This window comes from Manis pentadactyla, chromosome 4, assembly GCF_030020395.1.
Source record: "Manis pentadactyla isolate mManPen7 chromosome 4, mManPen7.hap1, whole genome shotgun sequence".
In the NCBI taxonomy this organism is placed as follows: Eukaryota; Metazoa; Chordata; class Mammalia; order Pholidota; family Manidae; genus Manis; species Manis pentadactyla.
Window position 1 is genome coordinate 80,428,439 of NC_080022.1, and position 22,188 is coordinate 80,450,626.

Consider the following 22,188-nt stretch of genomic DNA (forward strand, 5'->3'; position numbering starts at 1 on the left):
TTTCTCTTACTTCCTTGCCTTTGCTCATTAGGTTTTCTATATTTAGAACCCCCCAGGGCTTTTCAGTTGCCCAGTTCCTGTTCACCTCTTTAGAGAATTCTACCACTGAACCACCCATGCACCCCTGTTCACCTCTTTAGGATAAGTCAGGGAATCAGAAATTTAAGCCTTCCTCTGGGGAAGCCCTCTACAGAATTTTTTATTGTCCTTACCGTATTATGTCATGTAAAGGTGTAGCACTTAGTAGACAATTGCTTGTAGAATGAATAAATTGAATTAAGTGGAATTAATTGATAGTAATCTGAGAATATTAAGACAGTGATTCCTCTATAGTATTTATTTGAAAGATTATAGGGCCCTTTGTTATTTAAAAGCTTGTAGGTTAAAATAGTGCATCTCATTATTTGTGATGATGATCTAGTTTCTTACTAAGTTCTGATCCATTGTATACTGAAGCTTTTATAAATAATAATAGAAATTAGTAGAAAAAATGACATAAAAAGAGACATTTAAAATATAGGCCCATACTTTTAAATTAATTTATATATTTATTAATTTTTATTATTTTATTAATTTATAAATCTAGTAGATTCAACAGACATAAATGTACTCTTGTGTGCTCAGCTTGTGGGTTGTTGATGGTCTTATAGACCTTTATTGGCCCATGGACCATACTTTTGGGAGCATGGTATAAAACCCTGTGTTAAATGCTTTACAAATACTATCAACTTCAGTTCTCATACCCTATGGAGTAGGTACAGTTAATGCCATTTACAGGAAACTGGGCACAGAGAAGGTAAGTAAATTGCCTGAGGTCACATAGATGCCACACAAAACATCTAGGATTCAAACCCAGATAGTTCAGTCTGACTCCAGAGTACTTGTACTAGTCTGTCTCTGATTTTTGAAATGAGGTGGCTTTCTAGTCTGAAAACGTCAAGAAAAGACACAGATGCAAGCAAAGAGAGTAACAAGTGCAAATGTAATTAATTTGCCTAAAAAAGAGAAGATTAAGGGTTACAGAATGATTTTCATAAAAAAGTAGAGTTATGGAGGATGATGATCAACTGTTCTTTTATCCTGTTAGTGATTTAGCCTCTGTTTTGGTTTACCATAGTTAGTATTAAAATCTCTGATCTGCAAAACAAAATAGTAATGGTACTTCAACTGAAGTATATTTGAAGTACATGTGTTTCTGCAATGACTCAGTTTCATACACTATTTTGTTTCTTCTATTCTTCCCCTTGCCTCTTTCTTATTTGATAGCATAATCAGTTACATTGTTATGATTATATTCACAGAAGCACAGAAATAACATTTCTTTCTACAGGTATCAGTATTTTAAGAACAAAATATAAGTAATGATCATACATTATGATGCTAATGCTAATAGATGATGCTGTTGCTGTCTTGTTTTATATCATTAAATTCTTGATTTAATGAAATTAGAAACTTTTAGAATATTTCAACAACAGTATTACTTAAAAATTTTTAAATCTTCTTTCTGTAGAAATCTGGTTAAGAAGTACTGTCCCAAACGTTCCTCCAAAGATGAAGAGCCAAGGTAAATTATATCACCTGTTTATTGCATATTAAAATTTTAAAAATACTTATATTTTTGTTACTTAGTAAAATAAATAATCATGCTGTTAGCTTTTCTATAAAGATTTTTTATAAGTTTGTTTCAATAAGAACATTACAGTATTTATGAAAGAAGGAACTCCTATTTATTCTTATAAGGGTGAATATTCAGTGGGCTTGATAATAGTTATCTAAAATAGTTGAAGTGTGGATTTCCATGTAAGATGTGAACTGGGACTCCATGTGAGTGATTTAGTTTCCACAAGAAAAGGGTATTTTTTCCACACTTTATTTTGTAGTTGTCAGCCTTTTAGATTCTGGCTTTAACTCTTACAAGTAGTAAAACAATTCAGGTCATTGGGATAACAAAAAGGAGTGAGGCTTTCAGGGTAGTTTTGGAATTTGGAATTGTCTATGAGCTTTCTGGCAGTCTTATACAGGGACATGTGGAAGGCCATAAAATGTGGAAACAAAAAAAATGTTTTAAGACTAGACTTAACTTTCTGTATTATTGTCTGTTAAGATTCTCAAGTTTAGTCTTGACAGAGCCCTATCTTAGCTGTCTGCCTTAAGCTATAAAAGTGTCCCAATAGTGTGTATTCAAGAAGAGCTGTCCATTTTAATACAGTGATTTTGTTTCTCTCTTTCTCTCCACACATTTTTTTACCCTTAATTTACCCCTTTTTACCCCTCTTGGTGCCAATCATAGTGGCACTTCGCTTCCATTCAGGATGTAGGAAGACATACAGGCAGCTGTGCCCAGAGCTGATAGCAAAATTGTTCTATAAATCAGCCATTGAGATGCATTTGAGTGGTATGATGGTAGGTTCTATACTTGAGACCAAGTACACCATCTCTGCAGCAGGTTCAGCTGTCAAGCCCAGGAATCCACTCAAGTTCATTCCCAAGCTCAGGCCAATCAGTTGGCAACTTAAGAGATTCTAGTATACCAGAAGAGCCTGCAGGTAGTATTCTTATTTTTTGACCCCAAATATCCCTTTATTTATAAATTAAGACCCCTTGAAGAATACAAACATGTAAACTTGAGTTAAATGCAGGATTCTTCCTGTGCAAAGTAAATTGAGATCTAGTAGCTACATTTAGGTCAAGTATTTTAAAATTTGTCAAGTGTTAGGGTTAATCCATAACTCACAAAAAATGTTTATAATGAAAATAAAAATAAATTTCACCAATTTTTAATATGTTTTTATCAGGTTTACCTCGTGTATAGCCTTTTTTAACATCCTTAACGAGTTAAATGACTATGCAGGACAGCGAGAAGTAGTAGCAGAAGAAATGGCACACAGAGTTTATGGTGAATTAATGAGATATGCTCATGATCTGAAAACCGAAAGAAAAATGGTAATTTTTATTGTTTTATCCAGTTACAATAGTATATGAAGTATTTTCACAGAAATAAAGTACTTTGCTTTTTAAAATAATGTATGTACAATATAATCTGGTTTTCTATTTCAATAAATTTATCCTAGCTAGAATTGTCTCAAGATACTCATGCCAAGTCCTTTTGGATTTAAGATGAAGATTTGGTAAACTACAGCCCATATGCCAGATTTAGCTTACTGCCTGTTTTTTGTTTTCTACTTCTCATGAGTAAGAATTGTTTTTATCTGTTTAGATAGTTAAAAAGAAAATCAAACAAAGAATATTTCATGACGTGGAAATTGTATGAATTACAGATTTCAGTGACTAAAATTAAGTTTTATAGGAATAGACTCAAACTCCTTCACTTCTGTATTGCATGTGGCTGCTTTTGTGTTATATCAGCAGAGTTGAATTTTTGTAACAGAGAACATGTACCTTGCAAAGCCTAAAATATTTATCTGATCCTTTATAGAAAACGTTTGTCAGCCCCTGTGCAAGACAGTCATGTGTTTTTCTAGAGATTTTATCTGTATTTACATAACATCCTATAAAATTTATTTTAGAGAGTTTTGCTTTACTACTAATCTTTTCCTAAGTGTTGATGAAGTTACATAATTGGTACCTTGAAAAAAAAAATAAAATGGAAAGCCTTTTTGGAACTTTAGACTTTATTTAGTATTTAAATATAATTTTTTTTTTTTGGTGGTGGTTATGATCTTCAGCATCTTCAAGAGGGACGAAAAGCTCAACAATACCTTGATATGTGTTGGAAACAGATGGATAATGTGAGTTATAATATTTTCATGGTTAGTTAACATAAAATTTTATAAGCTTGTTTAGCCCTTAATTCTCTTATGCTTCATACCTATTTGAGTTTAATATTTTTTCAATGTATGCATGGTTTGACATAGATATAAGTAGGGAATGTGAGGTCATTTTGTCATTTTCTTTTTTCCTGTATGGTTTTATGCTTGTATCAACTTTATATAATCTTCAGATAATTGTAAACTTTAAGGAAGATTCTTTTTGACTTTGCAGTAAGTGTTAGAAAATATTGATAGAGGATAATGATAGGGAAATAGTGATGTCTTAGAAGACTATTTGACTGAGACTGAGAGGACCCAGATTCTAGTAATACCTTTTTTTTAACAACTGATTTCTTTTGGCTTTATTTTTAGCGTATAAAAAATGGGGACAGTAGACTAGATTATATGAAATGTTTCTTCTGGTTCAGTGATTTCTGTAATAATGTAAATGTTTTACCACTAGGCTGCAGGTCATAGACCACCCCATTGTAAGAAATCAGATACTTCATAGGCCAAAATTACAGAAGAGTAATAATTATTTACTTTAAAAACTTTCCAAGGGTACTTAATACTATGCTTGTTCTAAAGTATTCTAGCTTGCAAATCATTTGAAAAACAAGAGGTCTACATGGAACATATTGTCTCCTTTCCTTAAAATGCTCTACTAAATGATGTTCTGTAGTATAAGATAAATATTCTTTTTGAATCCTCAGGTTAGCAAGTAGTTTATTCTTTTCCTGTATATTTTTATGAAGGACACTGATCATTCCTTGAAAATTAGGCTGAAAGGAGTTTTTCAAATTAAATTAATCAGTTTAGTTTGTGGTTGTTAGAAAAAGAACTTTCAAGTTTGAGTTAAAAACCTCAAGCATATATCAACACTGTATTCAGCCTTTTTTTCTTTTTAAAAGCTAGTGTTCGAAGTTTAAATTAAATTTCTGCTATGTAACCAGCATAGATGTAAGAATCTAATCACCATTGCTGATTGAAAATTCTTAGGTATATTAATAGTCTGTTTTCATTTTTGTTTTTTCTTTCTAATTGGTTTCAGTAAGACTTCTAGGGAGTGTTTACATTTATTAAATTTTCAACTGACTTAATTATCATTCTTAGTATCTGACACCTAATGAATATGTGTGTGTGCACGTGTGCGCATACTAGCGCCTTTTCATTTGTACAGAATAACAGACTCCTACACTCATGAACCATTGATCCCCTTAAAAACGTGTTGGTGTTGGCATAAATAATTCCTGTTAATATGTGCTGGCTTGCCTTTAGAACAGTTGGAAGTTATTAAGCAAAAGTTATAGGGGTCATAAGAAAGAAGCATCAAAAAATGTAGGAGAGATTTCCTGAAGGCATTAGCCATTAAACAAAGGTGAGTTCCGCTCAACTCGTGTTTATTGAAGGCATCCTTGACATGTACTGGGTCCTGGTACAAAAGTGAGTAATGACATGGTTCTTGTTTTTATGAAGCCTGCAGTCTGGTGAGGGAGACAGACAAATACAGTTTCTCTGTGATATGTAGAAATATGTGCAAGATCTCATTTCCTAGTTCCATGATTTTCTGTTTAATCAAGAAAATGAAATTGTAAAATCCCTGACATGTTTGAAATAATTGAGAAGAGATTTAAAGAACTGGGAGAGACAGGTTGAATTAGTGACAAGGAGTATTGAAAATTGAGAAAAAAATTAAAGAGAGTTATTAACTCCAGGATAAATAAAATAGGGAGCACCATTTTAGATGGTGGGCTTGATAATAGTTATCATTTATGATGAGGGTGGAAGAGAGTAGCCTGTGGAAAAAAAATTTGAAGGAAATGGTCAGAAAATAAGGAGATAGAAGCATCAGAAATGCCAGGTATGTCAGTTAGATAGCTCTAAGTAAAAGAGCATACAAGTTTATACTGGGGCTCAGAAATGGAGCAGTTCCAGGGTTGGTCAGTAGCTCAGTGATGTCACCAAGGAAGCCTTCTTTTTCGGTCTATCCACTTTGCCATCTTGACCATACTGACTTTTTTCCTCAAGCTTGTTTCCTTATGGTCAGTAGTTGACTTACACTGTCAAGTCCCACATCCTCCTTCAGCTTCATGCAGAAGCAGGAAAAAGGGGGCATTTCTCTTCTGTTTCTTTTTATCAGGAAAGGAAAGCTTTCCTAGTAAACCCCCAGCAGACTTCCTCATGAGTGTGTCTTTGACAGGATTAGATTACTTGACTGTGCGCCAGCTGGGGGAAAGCTGGTCAAGCAAGTATCAGCTATTCAGCCTCTAGAGTGGGAAGTGAGCTTTTCTAATAAAGGATGGGAGAGGAGAAGTGGCTGTTGATTAGTCTGCTACATAAAGGATGAATAAAGGAGAATCTTTTTTGCAGTATATGACTATATTATACAATGATTATAGTATAATTTCAGGGAAGGAGTATTTTTAGTATTATTATAATAGTGATTTTTTTGCTGTTGCAAGGAAATAATATAGGCTTTTTTCATAAATAATAAGATACCTCATATTACAGTACTTTTGTATATACAAATAGCCTCAAATTGCTTCCAGATTTGTAGCCACTAACTTGAAAACAGCTCTGACCTGAGTTTCAGAGAATTAAATTTGGAAAGTTTTTTTTAATGTAAAAATTTAATCATAATCTTCACAGGAAAGTGATATTCTGTGTATTCAGATATATATATGTGCTTTGAGTAAATTGTGTCTCATTTGATGTCTCATGCTAATCATAATAGTAAGTACATTTAAAGGATTTTATGAAAAATTTCTGAGCACATTTATTTGATGTAAATTGCAGGTATGTCTGGTTCTAGCTATATGGTAAACTGAGCTAACTCAGAAAACATTTGGCTACAAATACCTAGATAAAATAGCTAAAATATTCTATATTTAGTATTACTTATATTTTATAAGTAATCTAATCCTGTCAAAGACAGTCATGAGGAAGTCTGCTGGGGGTTTACTGGGAAAGCTTTCCTTTCTCTTATGAGAGCTGCCTGAAGGAAAGGAACATACCTGACTTGTAAAAACTAAGGGTAAACTAAAAGCCAGATTAATAGGTACATAAACCGATACCGTGGCATTTGAAAAATGGGGCAGAGATACTGGGATATGGTGGCTTACTAGACCTTGCTGTAAGGGCTTAGATTTTAATACTCATATACAGGGACAGAGTTATGTTTTAGCTTTGTATGTTGTGGAGAGTTGGAACTGATACCTCTGTATAAAGTTCACACCTTCAAAGGAGTAAATCTTTAGTGAAAGGTAGACTATAAGAACTTTGCCCATTGGCCAGAGGAGACAGCAAAGATACTTATCTCTGTCTGAAGATCAAAGGTGGGGAGGTATCCAGTGAGAAATTTAAACCTTTGACCTTGTAGTTATGAGGCAAATGTGCATGATATGTATAGTTTTGTAATACCCAAGACAAGGAATAGAATTCATAACTGGTTCTAATGAGGGGGTTAGGTAAACAGAAAATGTTGAAATCTTCTACTTTCTTAAAAGGAATTCTCAGAATATAGGTAGCAAGGTATGTATTTCTCCAGGCAAGAAATTGGAAGAATCTCCTCTGAGGCATCTAACCAGCTTGAGGGGAAAGGTTTTATAGAAAATGATACCAGGGTTTCTCTAAGGAACTGCCTAGCCATGCCACCCTAGAGGAAAAAGACCATAATCCACAAGCCCCACCTGCAAAGCTTTCAGTGGGCTTTTAAAATAAGATCAGATAGGTAAGGATCCTAGACATTTAAAGAAAATATCTAATGCAAACACCAGAGAACAAAACTAATATGCAGGGAAAAAACCAGTTTTGAAAAAACAGTGGCTGTGAAAGGAAATGGAAATTGAAAAGCAAAAACAAGCACCCAAAAAACACCCAAAATTATTACTAGTGTTCTCAAAGGGAATCGAGAAGATATTATATCCATGAAATGTGTAGAAGATAGTATTAAAAAAAGGAATATACAAAGAACAAAAAAGGACATTATGGCAGCAGAAATGAAAAACTCATTGAAGAGAATGAAATCTAAGAAACTTCTCAGAATGTAGGGCAAAACGTCAGAGATGGAAAATATGAGAGAAAAGATAAAAAAATTAGAGTACTCGTCCTATAGGTTTATTTTCATAATAAGCATCCTAAGAAAGAGAAAACACAGAAATGGACAGACAAAAATAATTCAAGATTTCCCCAGGATAGAAAGGACATGTTTCTAGATGGGAAGTGTTTTTCTAGGTACCCATACCCAGCACAGTGGATTCACAACAAGACATATCTTCATGAGATTTCAGAACAGTTAGGAGAGAGAGAATATCCTACCAGCCTCCAGAGAGGAAAACAAAACAGAAAGTGAACATCTTTTATGCAAAGAATCAGGAGTCAGAATGGGATTAGGAAGCTTGAAGACACTGTCATAGTACTTCAGCATTTCTCAGGGAAGACAATGTCAACTCAGAGTTTCATATCCAGCCAAATTTTACCAATAAACAGTGATGGTAAAGACATTTTCAGTGGTTGAAACTTAAAAAATTATCTCTCACAAACCTTTTAGGAAGCTACTGGTTAATATGTTGCAGCAAAATAAGAAAATGAACTAAGAAAAAGAAAGGTGTGAAATGAGGAAGTAGAAGATTCAGATGAAGGGAGGTTGAAACGAACCCCCAGGAAAATGGTGAAGGGAAATCCCAAGGTAACAGCTATGCAGTAGGCCTAGTTTTGGCACCCAGTCCAAATTTCAGCAGGTCAAAAGTATTTGGGAGAGAGTTTATTAAAAAAAAAAAAAAAAAAAGGTAAAATAGAATTCTAAGTGTCTTTGAATAAACTGAGAAGATATTTAAAGAACTGGGGAAAGTGTGGTTGGATTAGAGAAGAGTACATTGAAAACTAAGCAAATTAAAAAAAAAGATACTCCAGGAATAAAAAAGTATGCAGGAAAGGAAATATGATACATGTCACATGCCTCAGTTGTAAATAGCTTTTACAAAGTCATAGGAACTTGAGTTACATTAAAAAATTTTTTAAAGAGAGAAAAGATATTCCTGGAAGAAACAATATAAAACTATTCTGGAGGGGTATTTCCACATCTTGAGCTATATTGGGATCCCACCAAAAAATAATAAGTAAACACCAAAATCAAACAAATAAATTTATAAAACCAAACCCACAAAATACCTAACCAAAAAGTCCTGCTGAGGATGAGCTTATAATAAAAAACTACAAAATATGTATGATTTTTTTTTCTTATTGAGAAGAGATGAGATATATAATAAATACTCAGTCATGCCTGTGCTCTATGATTTTTTTCTTCACTTTCTATAATGTCTGGTATTTAAGGCATATGGATTGATTGTAATGTAATAGTAAAATTTCTAATTTAGAAAAATTTTTACTTTTAGTGTTCAATTCTACAAAATACACAGTGACACCATTTTAAAGTTTTTTTTAACCATCTATTTTTATTTCTCATTGTGATATTAAAATTTTTTTAACAGAGTAAAAAGAAATTTGAAAGAGAATGTAGAGAGGCAGAAAAGGCACAACAGAGTTATGAAAGATTGGATAATGATACTAATGCAACCAAGGCAGATGTTGAAAAGGTAAGAAACAATACTAACCAACTTTAATACCAAAATATTATTACTTGCATATTCAGAGTAGTTAAAGTATTTGTATTGGTTATTAGTTTCCCCAAGATAAACAGTGTGTCTAAATCTAAAATACACAAAATATTTGCATACTCTAAGTTAACACATGTTAGTCTAAGAAAGTAATTAATATGTATTAATTTATGTTAAATATCTTGTCTGCATTCAGAATGCATAGAAAAGACATAGTTGCTATTGGGAATGAGCTTCTATTCAATTCTATAGAAGTGGATAGAATTTCAAATCCAAAATAGGATTGAAATTCTAAGGGGTATTGATGGTTATATGCAAATGGTGGTTGGGTGTTGTGCTTCCCCAACATTCCAGAAGGGAAACATGATAAAACTGTTGCAAGTCGGTGGTATCAGCTCTTAGTGTGTCTGTTTATTTACTCATTCATTTTGGAAAACTGGACCCTCTCTTGTCACTCACTTACTCTGGGCCAGATGTTCTGTAACATAACTCTGGTAGTATCAGTCCTGTAAGTATTGCTGCTTAGCTGCTGCGTCTCCCCTGCTACATGCTCTTTATCTTGGAACATTGGACATAGTGCTGAAATGTTGGGATTTTGAAATACAGGTGAACCTTACTGTACATTTTTGTGTATACAAAGATATTCATGTATTTTCTCCTTGGGATTTTACAATTCCCTGGAGACAGAACAGGAAAAAAGAAGAAAGAGAGGAATAATTTTTCTGCCATTCATTTGTTTTACCAATTAAAAAAAGAAAAGCTCTAAAATTACATAAGTTCCAGATTACAATTACCTCAAATGTTTTATAGTATAACTTGTGATGCTTGTATCTTCTCTACCCTATTTTTAATGACTTAAGCCTCTAATGATAGTTAAGTTCCCCTGTCATTGGAAATACAGTTGTCTTAAAGCAGTCTGTTCATTTTTTACCTCCAACTTTAACACTTCCTTATATTGACCCCACTTGTCTCCCTGTTCAATTTTAGTTCTCTGAGGTATTAGAAAAATATTAGTCTAGTTTTTCTCATAATACCTTTTTAGATATTTATACATATTTTCTACCTCCTAGATGAACTATTTATTGTATTCAATATGAAATCGTTTCAGGTTACCTTTCAATATGACTACTTTCCTCTATACCCTTTGTTTTAATTGAAGTATGGTTGGTATACAATATTATTTTGGTTTTAGGTGTACAGTATTGTGAGTTGACAGTTAATCTACATTAATTTTGGGATGAAATGCTCATCCCAAGAAGTGTAGTTATCATCTGTCAACATGCAAAGATATTACAGTATGATTGGCTATATTCCCTATGCTGTACTTTCATCCCCGTGACTAATTTATATTACAGTTGAAGTTTTGTCCCTCTTTCTCCACTTCACCTACTTCACTGGCCCCTTCCTCCTCAGTGGCAACCCCAGCAATCTATTCTCTGTGTCTCTGAGTACGTTTCTATTTTGTTTGTTGTTTTGTTTTTTAGATTCCACATTTAAGTGAAATAATATGGTATTTGTCTTTCTCTGCCTGGCTTATTTCACTTAACCTAAATACCCTCTAGGTCCATTCATGTCACAAATGGTAAGATTTCTTTCTTTTTTATGGCTGAGTAATATTCCATTGTGTGTGTGTGTGTGTATGTACACACACACACACACACATAAATGTACCACATAGGTGAACATTTAGGTTGCTTTCATATCCTGGGTATTGTAAATAATGCTGTGATAAACATAGGAGTGCATATGTCTTTTCAAAATAGTGTTTTTATTTTCTTCAGGTAAATTCCCAGAAGTGGAATTACTGGGTCCTATGGTATTTTCTATCTTTAGTTTTTTGAGAACCCTTCCTACTGCTTTCCACAGCAGCTGTACCAGTTTACATTCCCACCAACAGTGTATGAGGTTTCCCTTTTCTCCACATCCTTGCCAATACTTGTTATTTCTTGTCTTTTGGGTAACAGACGCTCTAATTGGTGTGAGGTAATAATCTCATTATGGTTTTGATTTCCATTTCCTTGATGATTAGTGATGTTGAGCATCTTTCCATGTGCCTGTTGGCTATCTGTACATTGTCTTTGGTAAAATAAAGTTCCTCTGCCCAGTTTTATTAGGGTTGTTATTTTTTCTTGGTGTTGAGTTGTATGAATTCTTTGTATATTTTGGATATTAGCCACTTATTGGATATCATTTGCAAATATATTTTCCTACATAGCAGTTTGCCTTTCATTTTTTTGATGGTTTCCTTTGCTATGCAGAATTTAAATTTTTTAGACCTATTTGTTTATTTTTCCTTTTGTTTCCTTTGCCTGGGAAATGGATATAGGAAAAAATTATTAATATTGATATTCAAGAGTTTACTGCCTATGTTTTCTTCTAAGAGTTTTATGATTTCAGGTCTTACATTTAGGTCTTTAATCCACAAAGTTTATTTTTGTTTATGGTGTAAGACAATGATCCAGTTTCATCCTCTTGCATGTAGCTATCTAGTTTTCCCAACACCATTTATTGAAGAGAATGTCTTTTCCCCATTGTATATTCTTGTCTCCTTTGTAAGCATGGGTTTATTTCTGGGTTTTAAAACAGATACATGGATCAGTGAACAGAATGGCCAGAGCTTCTTTCATCAATGTCTTGCAGTTTTCAGAGTACAGGTCTTTCATCTCCTTGGTAAAATTTATTCCTAGGTATTTATTCTTACTGATACTGTTGTAAATGGGGTTTCTTTCTTAATTTTTCTTTCTGGTAGCTTATTATTATTATATAGAAATGCAACAGATTTCTGTGTATCGATTTTGTATCCTTCAACTTCACTGAATTCCTTTATTTTAGTAGTTTTGTGATAATCTTCAGGGTTTTCTATATATACTGTCATGTCATCTGCAAATAGTGATGATTTTACAACTTCCTTAGAAATTTGGGTGCCTTTTATGTCTTTTTCTTGCCTGATTGCTGTGGCTAGTACTTCATATGTTGAATAAAAGTGGTGAGAATGGGCATTCTTGTCTTGTTCCTGATGTGAGAGGAAAAGCTTTCAGCTTTTTGCCATTGAGTAATGATGTTAGCTGTGTGTTTGTCATATACGGCCTTTATTATGTTGACGTATGTTTTCTCTACCCACTTTGTTGAGAGTTTCTAACATGAGTGGATGTTGAATTTTATCAAATACTTTTTCAGCACTTATTGAGATTATTTTAGGATTTTTATCCTTTCTTTTGTTAACATGATATATCACATTGATTTGTGGATATTGAACCATTCTTGCATCTCTGGAATGAATCTCACTTGGGTGTGATGAATGATGTATTTTTGAATTTGGTTTGCTAATGTTTTGTTGATGATTTTTGTATCTGTTCATCTGGGATATTGGTCTGTAATTTTCTTTTGTAATGTTTTTGTCTGGTTTGATATTGAATAATGATGCTCATATAATGAGTTTGGATGTATTCTGAGCTCTCTATTTTTTGGAATACTTTAAGAATGACAAATACTAGCTTTTCTTTAAAATGTTTGATAGAATTCACCTGTGAAGCCATCGGGTTCTAGGATTTTGTTTGTTGGGAGTTTTTTGATTACCAATTCAATTTGATTACTAGTAATTGGTTTGTTCACATTTTCTAATTCTTCCTTGGTCAGTCTTGTCAGATTATATGTTTCTAGAAATTTACCCATTTCTTCTTTGTTGCCCAATTTATTGGCATATAAGTTTTCAAAGAATTCTCTTATCCTTTTAAATTCTGTGGTGTTGGTTGTAATTCCTTCTGTTTCATTTCTGATTTTATTTGTGTTCTCTCTTTTTTTCTTGATATGTCTGGCTAAAGGTTTGTCAATTTTGTTTATCTTTCAAAGAACCAGCGCTGGGTTTCATCTATTTTTTTTTTCCTATTGTTTTCTTAGTTGCTATTTCACTTACTTCTGCTCTGATATTTATTATGTCCCTCCTACTACCTTTGGGCTTTGTTTCTTCTTTTTCTAGTTCCTTTAGTTGTAAGATTAAATTGTTTATTTGAGATTGTTCTTTTTTGAGTTAGGCCTGTATCAGTCTGAATTTCCCTCTTAGACCTGCTTTTGCTGCATCCCCCAGATTTTGAACTGTTGTGTTTGTTTTCATTAGTCTCCATGTATTTTTTTATTTCCTCTTTGAGTTGTTCATTGATCTATGGATTATTTAGAAGCATGTTTCTTAGCCTTCATGTGTTTGTGTTTTTTCCAGTTTTTTCTTGTCATTGATTTTCAGTTTTATACTGTTATCATCAGGAAAGATGCTTGATATGATTTCAGTCTTCTTAGATTTATTAGACTTGTTTGGTGACCTAACATGTGAACTGCAAAACGTTCCATGTACACTTGAGGAAAATGTGTATTCTGCTGATTTTGGGTCAAATGTTAAATATCTGTTAAGTCCATCTGGTCTACTGTGTCATTCAGCACCTCTGTTTTCTTACTGATTTTCTGTCTGGATGATCTATCCATTGATGTAATTGGGGTGTTAAACTCTCTTTCTGTTATTGTATTGCTGTCACTTTCTACTTTTATGCTTTTAGTATTTGCTTTATATATTTAGGTGCTCCTATGTTGGGTACATAGATACTTATAGTTGTTACATCCTCTCATTGAACTGATCCCTTTATCATTACTTAATGTCTTTCTTTGTCTTTTGTTACTTCCTTTATTTTGAAATTTATTTTTGTCTGATCCTGCTTCTTTTCCACTTCTTTTTGCTTGGAATATCTTTTTCCATCCCTTCACTTTCAGTTTCTATGTGTCTTTAGGTCTGAAGTGAATCTCTGGTAGGCAGCATGTACATGGGTCTTATTTCTTTATCCATTCAGCTACCATACCATGTGTCTTCAGATTGGAGCATTTAGGCCATATACTTTATGGGTATGTACTTATTGCCATTTTATTAAATTTTTTCTGGTTGTTTTTGTAGTTCCTTTCTCTTCTTCCTCTGTTATACTCGTCCCTTATGATTTGATAGTTTTCTTTAGTGTTGTGCTTGGATTCCTTTTTCTTTATTTTTTGCATTTCTTTTATAGGCTTTAGGTTTGTGGTTACCATAAAGTTCATGTATATCAGCCTCTATATATGTAACAGTCTGTATTATTAGCTTGATGGTCACTTAATTTCAAACACATTCTTGAAGTACTATCTTATTATTCCCCATTCCATGTTTTATATACATGACGTCATAATTAATTTACATCTTTTAATTTTGTGTATCCCTTGACTAATTTTTATGTATAATTGATTTTACTACTTTTGTCTTTTGAACTTCATACTTACTTTGTAAGTGATTGGTCTGCTACCTTTATTGTAGGTTTGTTTTCAAAATTTTTTTTTCCATTTAAAGAAGTACCTTTAATATATCCTGTAAGACCAGTTTAATGGTGATGAATTCCTTGAACATTTGTTCATCTGGAAAACTTTTTATCTCTTCTTCAATTCTGAATGATAAACTTGGTAGATAGAATTTTCTTTGCTGTAGATTTTTCCTTTTCAGCAGTTTGAATATTTCATTTCACTCCCTTCTGGCCTGTAAAGTTTCTGCTGAAAAACCTGCTGCTAGCCTTGGGGGGTTTCCGCTAAATGTAACTATGTGCCTTTCTCTTGCTGATTTAAGATTTTCTCTTTATCTTTAATCTTTGCTATTTTAATTAATGTGTCTTGGTGTGGACCTCCTTGGTTTCATGTTATTAGAGGCTCTCTACACTTCTAGGACCTGAATGTTTGTCTCCTTCCCCTGGTAAGGGAAGTTTTCAGCTATTTTTTTCTTCAAGTAGAATTCTCCCTTTTTCTCTCTCACTTCCTCTTTCTGGACCCCTGTTTTGTGACTGTTGTTTCATTTGGAGTTGTCACAGAACTCTCTTGGCATCTTCTCATTTTTAGAAATTCCTCTGTTACTTGGCTTGGATACTTTCTACTACTTTGTCTCCCAGATTGCTGATACATTCTTCTGTGTCCTCTAATCTGCTATTAATTTCCTCATTTTAGTTTTCATTTCAGTTACTGTATTCTTCAGCTCTGACTGGATCTTTTTATTATATTTCCTATCTCTTTGTTGAAATCCTCCCTGAGCTCATCTATGCTTTCTCTAGTTCAGTGAACATCTTTATGACCATTAATTTGAATTCTTTATCAAGTAGATTGCTTATCTCCATTTCACTTAGCACTTTTTCTGGTGTTTTGTCTTGTTCTTTTGTTTAGAACATATTCCTATTCCTCTTTTTTTTGTTTGGTTCTCTGTGTGTGTTTCTATGTATTAGATAAATTAGCTATGACTCCTGTTCTTGAAATTAGTGGCTTTATGTAGTAGGGTCCTGTGGTGTCCAGAAGTACACAACCCCTTGCTCACCAGAATTAGATGCTCCAGTGGTGTCCCTTGTGTAGGCTGTGTTCTCCTTCCTGTTGTGGCTGAGCCACTGCTTCTGTTGGTGGGTTGTGAATTAGGTCAGCACTCAGCTTGGCTGTCACAGTGGCTGATCACCATTGCTCTTGCTTCAGTATGCAGTGCTGGTGCATCTTAATGACTGGGTTGCTCTGTTGCCATGTTCTGTGGGTGGAGCCTGCACACAGCCTGGCTCCCAGCAATGGTGGATGCTGCTATTGCTAGGCTGGGTGTTTAGGGTGAGGAAGTCTTCAGGCTGATGCTGGAGCAGAGCAAGTGGGGTGATGGAGCATTTCAGAACTGCCTCCTGCAAGCATCTGACAAGCTGGGCTTACTAAGTGTTGGAGAAGTGGTGTCCATTCACCCTTTTTCCTCCAAAGAGAAATACCTTAGACCCCTTTCTCTCTGACACATTCCCAAGGTTATTAAATCTCTTTTCAAACTGATGCTTCTTTGTTGGGTCTGAGTTATCAACATAGCGTGCCAGTCTTCCAGGAGCAGAGAGACCTGGCTTCCCATAACTCTCCAGCTCTCCCTGACATCCAGCCCCTCTGATTTCAAGCCAGTGGTATGGGGACTTGTGTTCTTGGAGCAGATCCCCAGGGCAAGGTGTGCCAGGTTTCTGGGCATTTTTCTCCTCCCTACTCCATTCCTCTCTGTCTTACTTGTGGGTTGGGGTGGGGAAGAACTTGGATCCTAATTGATCATGGCCTGCCTCTTTACCCTTCTCAGTGTGGTCTTCTTTTTTTCCATAGTGTAGAAGGTGTGTTCTGCCAGACTTCAGGTCATTTTCAGTGTTGATTGTATTAGATATAGTTGCTTCCGTGGCATATACGTGGGAGGAAGTTATCACAGTGACCTTCTATTTTACCATCTTCCTCTGCCTCTCTGGATACCCTTTAATTAATCAGTATCCCACTTAAAGTATGTTACCTTCAATTGAATATAATAAACAAGGTGTGGTCTGATTAGTCTGAGTATGATTACCTCTCTTGTTTTCAACACTAAATTTGATAGCCTAAATGTATATGTACTTTCTGGGCAAATCACATTGTTTGGATTTACTCACATTGAGTTTATGGTAACTAAAATCCCTTTGTCTTTCACATAAGGTATGGTATGAGAATGTGTGTCTCAGAATTTGTGCTGGTGGTATTTTAAATGTACATCTACATCTGTATCAATTATTAGATTTAATTCTGCTGTTAAGGAGAAAAGGAATAGGAGTGAATGAATGAATTTATGGTCCCAGGTTGGAACTTCAAATGTATTTTCTGTAGGAATGGTTTGTGGTATGGTGTTTAGTTTCTATAGTAATTATATATTGTAATCTTCAACTACCCTGGATTAAATGTATTTTTATGGCTATACCTGAGATCTTGACTATGACATCTTTCTGTAGGTCAGTTTGTTTCTGAGTTCAGAAGAACTAACTTGTGTATCTACCATTAGAAGGTTACAAACTACATTTGTAGAAACTACAATTAGAATAATGAAGTGTATTCATAGGTGCTTTACGATTTTCAAAGCACTCTCATATAACACGATTTATTCCTTGGAATACTGTGAAAAATTGAGTTCATTTATTATTATTTCTCCTGTTACTTTAGAATGATTGAGAAATTTGTTTATATTCCCCTGTAATAAATCTATAATTGATTTATGTTGTTTGTAGTTTAATGTTCTCACCAGTGTAGACCATGCTAGTATGACTCATTTGAAAAGCATTTCTACAAGAGATCAAGATGAACAGAACTTTATTCTAAATAAGCATTCCTTAAAGTACCATATGTTATCTAAAAATCACATTTTTATCATTTATTTTCCTTGTGGCACTTGAGTTGGATATAAGTAAATCATGTTTAAAGAAATGTTTTACTACTAACGTTTTAACTGTCTAAAATATTCCTGATGCTGTTTTCCTTTTCTGATTAAAAGATTACTTTTTCAACCCACAATGTTATCACTTAATGTTTTTAAAAAGTCTGAATTTGGTAAGAAGAAACTTTATTTGAAAAGATTATTGCAAGGGGATAAGAGAAAGGGAATATTGCAATAGGGAGACTGCTCTTGGCCATAAGATTTGCAAGTGTCTCTTTAAATTTTAAATGATAGCAATAGTTAGAAAAAAATCTAGTTTTGGACAAGTTTTTAGAAAGGTGAATTAGCTACGATTTTGTTGTTTGATGTTATTGGTATTCATTTCGACCATTTTGCCTCTAGGCTAAACATCAATTGAATCTACGTACACATATGGCTGATGAAAATAAAAATGAATATGCTGCACAATTACAAAACTTTAATGGAGAACAACACAAACATTTCTACATAGTGATTCCTCAAATTTACAAGGTAAAATGTAGATATGAAATTGGTGTAGATTTAGAGTTGGAAAAGCTAGTCCTTAAATGTAAAACTTTTAAATTCAGGCATCAGTCAGAATGTTTCTAGATTCCTAGTCATCAAGATTGGTGATGAGAAATTTCTTTGTAGATATATATGCAAAATAAATTTTTCTTCACTTTGAAATCACAAATTTTCCTACAGATTATTAGTGTAAAAACAGTCCAATAAAACAATGACATTTTCTAAATACATTTTAATACTGTCTAAATAATAAAGTATCATGACATAGAGGGAATTCATTGGAATTATATTTTGTAATCTGTTAACCTAGAATTGGGATGTAACTTTTTGACACTATGCTAGAATCATTGGCATTAATCCAGGTGGGTGAAATGCTTATAAAATGTATTTGCTAGCCCAGTTTTGGCCTACTTGTCTTCCTAGCTGCCAGATCATAAATGTAATTCAGTCTGTGAGTTTGCTTATAAATGCTGTTTATCATCACTTAATGATAACAGTTGCCAAACAGCCTCAGGTAAAGACCCCAGAATTTATGTGAAGTTTAAGTTATATTACTGCCTAGTCTAGAAAATAAATCAGAGAACAGGGGTTTAAGTAAAACAGTGTTGAAGGAAGTAGTACTTGGGAAAGTAGAGCTTATGTGGGAAGAGTGTCAGTCCAAATATACTTTTTTTCCTCTATAAAGGCAAGTTAGTAGTACAAAGGAAGCGTGGAGGTGGTGGACTAGAATGGGTGTCAAATTCTGGTCTTTTAATCCAGACTGTTCAGCCCGCCACTTTTCACTCTGTGGAGCTTTCTTAGGTTTACTAGCTAAGTCTTGCTATCCTGGAAAGACCTTAACTTGGAGATGACCTACTGTTTGTGTGTTGGCCTTCGATCCTTTTGTTTGGACCTAGCTATGGAGTTGTCTTTCCATTTTGTGATGCTGGGAACAATTCTTTTGTGAAAATGGAGGTCTAAAAATAAATTCCCAGGTTTTGGGAAATAATTAAAGAGGAAAAAGTAGTATGAAGGCTGTGGGAATTTGGAAACTTGAATGTTGCTGTTTCCTAGGAGAAAGAAAGGTCTAGGAAGTATTAAAAAAAAGTGCCTTTAAGTTATTTGGCTTCATGTGTCCCAGAATAATTCTTAGTGGCATATGCCAATGAATTTCTGAATTGTGGGGATTCTTTTTATATGTACCACTCTGACTTCCTGGCTTCCTGCTTTTCATCTGTGCCCCCAACCTTTTGATAGTTACTCAAAAGTAAAGACTGTGCTAAGTTTGAATACCTTTTGGTATGCAACTAGGTATGGATCCTTGGTCCAGCTAGATCTTACCAAAGGATTCTGAACTAATTTAAGGGCTTAGAAATCTCAGATTAGTATGTTACAGGCTAATTGCTTAAAAAGGGAAAAAAACTCCAAGATTTTGTTTTCAGATGAAACTTTTCGTAGAAGTATAAACAACAGCTGCTCTGACTAAAGTATGAGGCAGGTTGCTGGTAGCCTGTAGGGGGTTCCCTTTAGAAAGCTTGAAAACCAGTGTCACTTTGTTTTAGGATATGCTAAAAGTCTTGATTTTTTTTTTCCCTTTGCTATTTAACAGGCCTTAAGTTTAAGTATTATAAGTTTGTAGCATTTGTGGAAAGCCATTAAATTTAAAATGAAACTATTGGATAGACTCTTTAAATTTTTTTGGAGGGGTGGCTGGTTCAGAATAAAAAGGGAATTCAGTTTTCCTTTTTTTTTTTTCAATTTCTGATTATTAGCAACTACAAGAAATGGATGAACGTAGGACTATTAAACTCAGCGAGTGTTACAGAGGATTTGCAGATTCAGAACGCAAAGTTATTCCTATCATTTCAAAGTGTTTGGAAGGAATGATTCTTGCAGCAAAATCAGTTGATGAAAGAAGAGTAAGTGCTGTATAATTATTTGAATAAATATATTTGATTTATGTATGCAGCTTAAGTTAGTGGCATGAATTGGGAAAGGGGTGGAGTAATAGAATGGGTAGCTGATTCTAAGTTATATTCTATAGAAGAAAGTCTGGCAATAGATTGGACTCCTTTGGGCTGTAAGGGCCATTCTAAACATTAAGATTACAATTAACTAAAAAAAAAAACAGTTCTAACCCTTACTTTTCCTCTCCTCACTCATATTTCAGTTCTACCCCAAGAGTGTAACTAACCGGTGAACTGTATGCTGTAAGCTATATTATACTGTTACTCTAGTCAAAGTTTAGAAAAAGAAATGGATTTGGACTTGTAAGAGTTGTTTTTAATACAGGAGTTGGCACTTGAGCTAGATTTTGAAGCATGGGTAGTATGTGGAATCATGGTCCTTTAGAAAGGGGAAGGGGAGGGCATTATGAGTTGAAGAAACAGCATAGCTCCTTTCGGGCAAATATGTCTAATCAAATTATATCTTGACCAAGGTCTAGCACAGTCTTGTATCTGGTCATTTCTCAGAAAATGTTGACTGAGAGACCAAAAAGGATGGTTGGCAGAACCTGAGGATATGAGAGAAAAGCAAGAGAAGAGAACAAGTGTTTGGGGAGTGCCTAATATGTAACACGTATTTCCGTCTTCGCAGAAAGTTCATCTTGTATTAGTGAGGATCCTTCCTATAACAAATAGAATTCTGACTGAAGTTTAAAAAGGAAAGAGGATTTTTGGGTTCTTGAATTGGGAAATTCAAACATACATTTATATCTTGGTAGGGTTGGAATCCAAGGTTATAAATATAGGTAGGTCCCTCCTGTCTCACCTTACCCTTTAGCAAATTATTGGGCTGGGGGAGTGGCATTAGTGATAAAAGTGAAGTATAGCATAAGGATGACTTTTGACTAAATGACAGGTATGATGTACTATTAACAGACATAGGGAATAAAAGAGGAGAGGTGGTTAAGCATGGAGAGGAGTCTGTAGAGATACAGTATATTCTGTTTGAAAATAATGAGTTTAAGGTATCAGAACGTTGAGGTAAGGTATGTATGTTCAAAAATAATATATAATACATGAATTTTAAAGTTTTAGATAAATGTTACTGAATTTTGTATTTTCAGAGTTGGCTTTTTGTACTCAGTACTGTTTGTGAGGTCTTTCTCCATTGTTGTGTTGACATTCCTGAATATGTCTTTCAGATTATTTATTTATCCTTCCCTATCAGATGAGTAAAAGCCTTTCTACTTGTCTCTTACTATTTCCTCTGTCCCAAAGCTCACCCTATAAAGTACAAAAAAACCTTTTCATTTGAAACTAATTAGAATTTCTGCTTGAGAATAACTTCATCCTGTGTTGCTTTTGTCTGTTAGATCTTTCTTATTGGCTGTCTAGTCCTCAGATGAATTTCAGTGTATTAAAGCTAGACAGTGAAAACATTCATGAATATTACAAATTAACAAAGTGGTAATTTGTAAGTTAGTGTTTTTTCTCTTGGGATTAAAATATTTAGGGTTTATTACAAATTCACAGGAAGAAATGATTCACTTTAAACCTAAAATGATTGCTGTAGAATTGATTAAATTTGTGTTTTCTTGCACAGATTAAAGTTTTGAAAGTAAATGTGAGCAAATGAAGTGGTTTTAAAAACACATGTTTCTTGTATATAGGACTCTCAAATGGTAGTAGACTCCTTCAAGTCTGGATTTGAACCTCCAGGAGACTTTCCATTTGAAGATTACAGTCAGCATATTTATAGAACCATTTCTGATGGTACTATCAGTGCATCTAAACAAGAAGGTGGAAAGGTGGATGCAAAAACCACCGTAGGAAAGGCCAAGGGCAAGTTGTGGCTCTTTGGAAAGAAGCCAAAGGTAAGTCATAAAATTCCTCTATGGTAATAATTCTGTTTTAGTGTGTCATTTGAATCAGTGTAGGCTTTGAATGGATAATGGTTTGCTGTTAATAGAGAATATTTTTATTTGAATGATTCAATTAACTTTTCACTTACTAGAAACACAGAATTTTATACCTTAATAGTAAAAATTTTATTTCTAAATTTAACATTTGGCCACCGCTTAATAATGAATAAAATATTAAGTAAGTTAGTAATATCTTAATTA

General features: G+C 33.9%; 1 protein-coding gene across 4 annotated transcripts in view; it reads left to right on the forward strand.

The window, feature by feature from the left end:
• The window catches only part of FNBP1L (formin binding protein 1 like), a 134,499-nt gene that overhangs the window by 94,283 nt on the left and 18,028 nt on the right, over positions 1-22,188 (forward strand). For all 4 annotated transcript variants that reach the window (XM_036906523.2, XM_036906526.2, XM_057500433.1 and 1 more), the window contains 7 exons: positions 1,511-1,564; positions 2,796-2,943; positions 3,687-3,749; positions 9,260-9,364; positions 17,997-18,125; positions 19,892-20,038; positions 21,736-21,939. In XM_036906523.2, the coding sequence (XP_036762418.2) occupies positions 1,511-1,564; positions 2,796-2,943; positions 3,687-3,749; positions 9,260-9,364; positions 17,997-18,125; positions 19,892-20,038; positions 21,736-21,939 (850 nt within the window). The remainder of the gene's footprint in view (positions 1-1,510; positions 1,565-2,795; positions 2,944-3,686; positions 3,750-9,259; positions 9,365-17,996; positions 18,126-19,891; positions 20,039-21,735; positions 21,940-22,188) is intronic.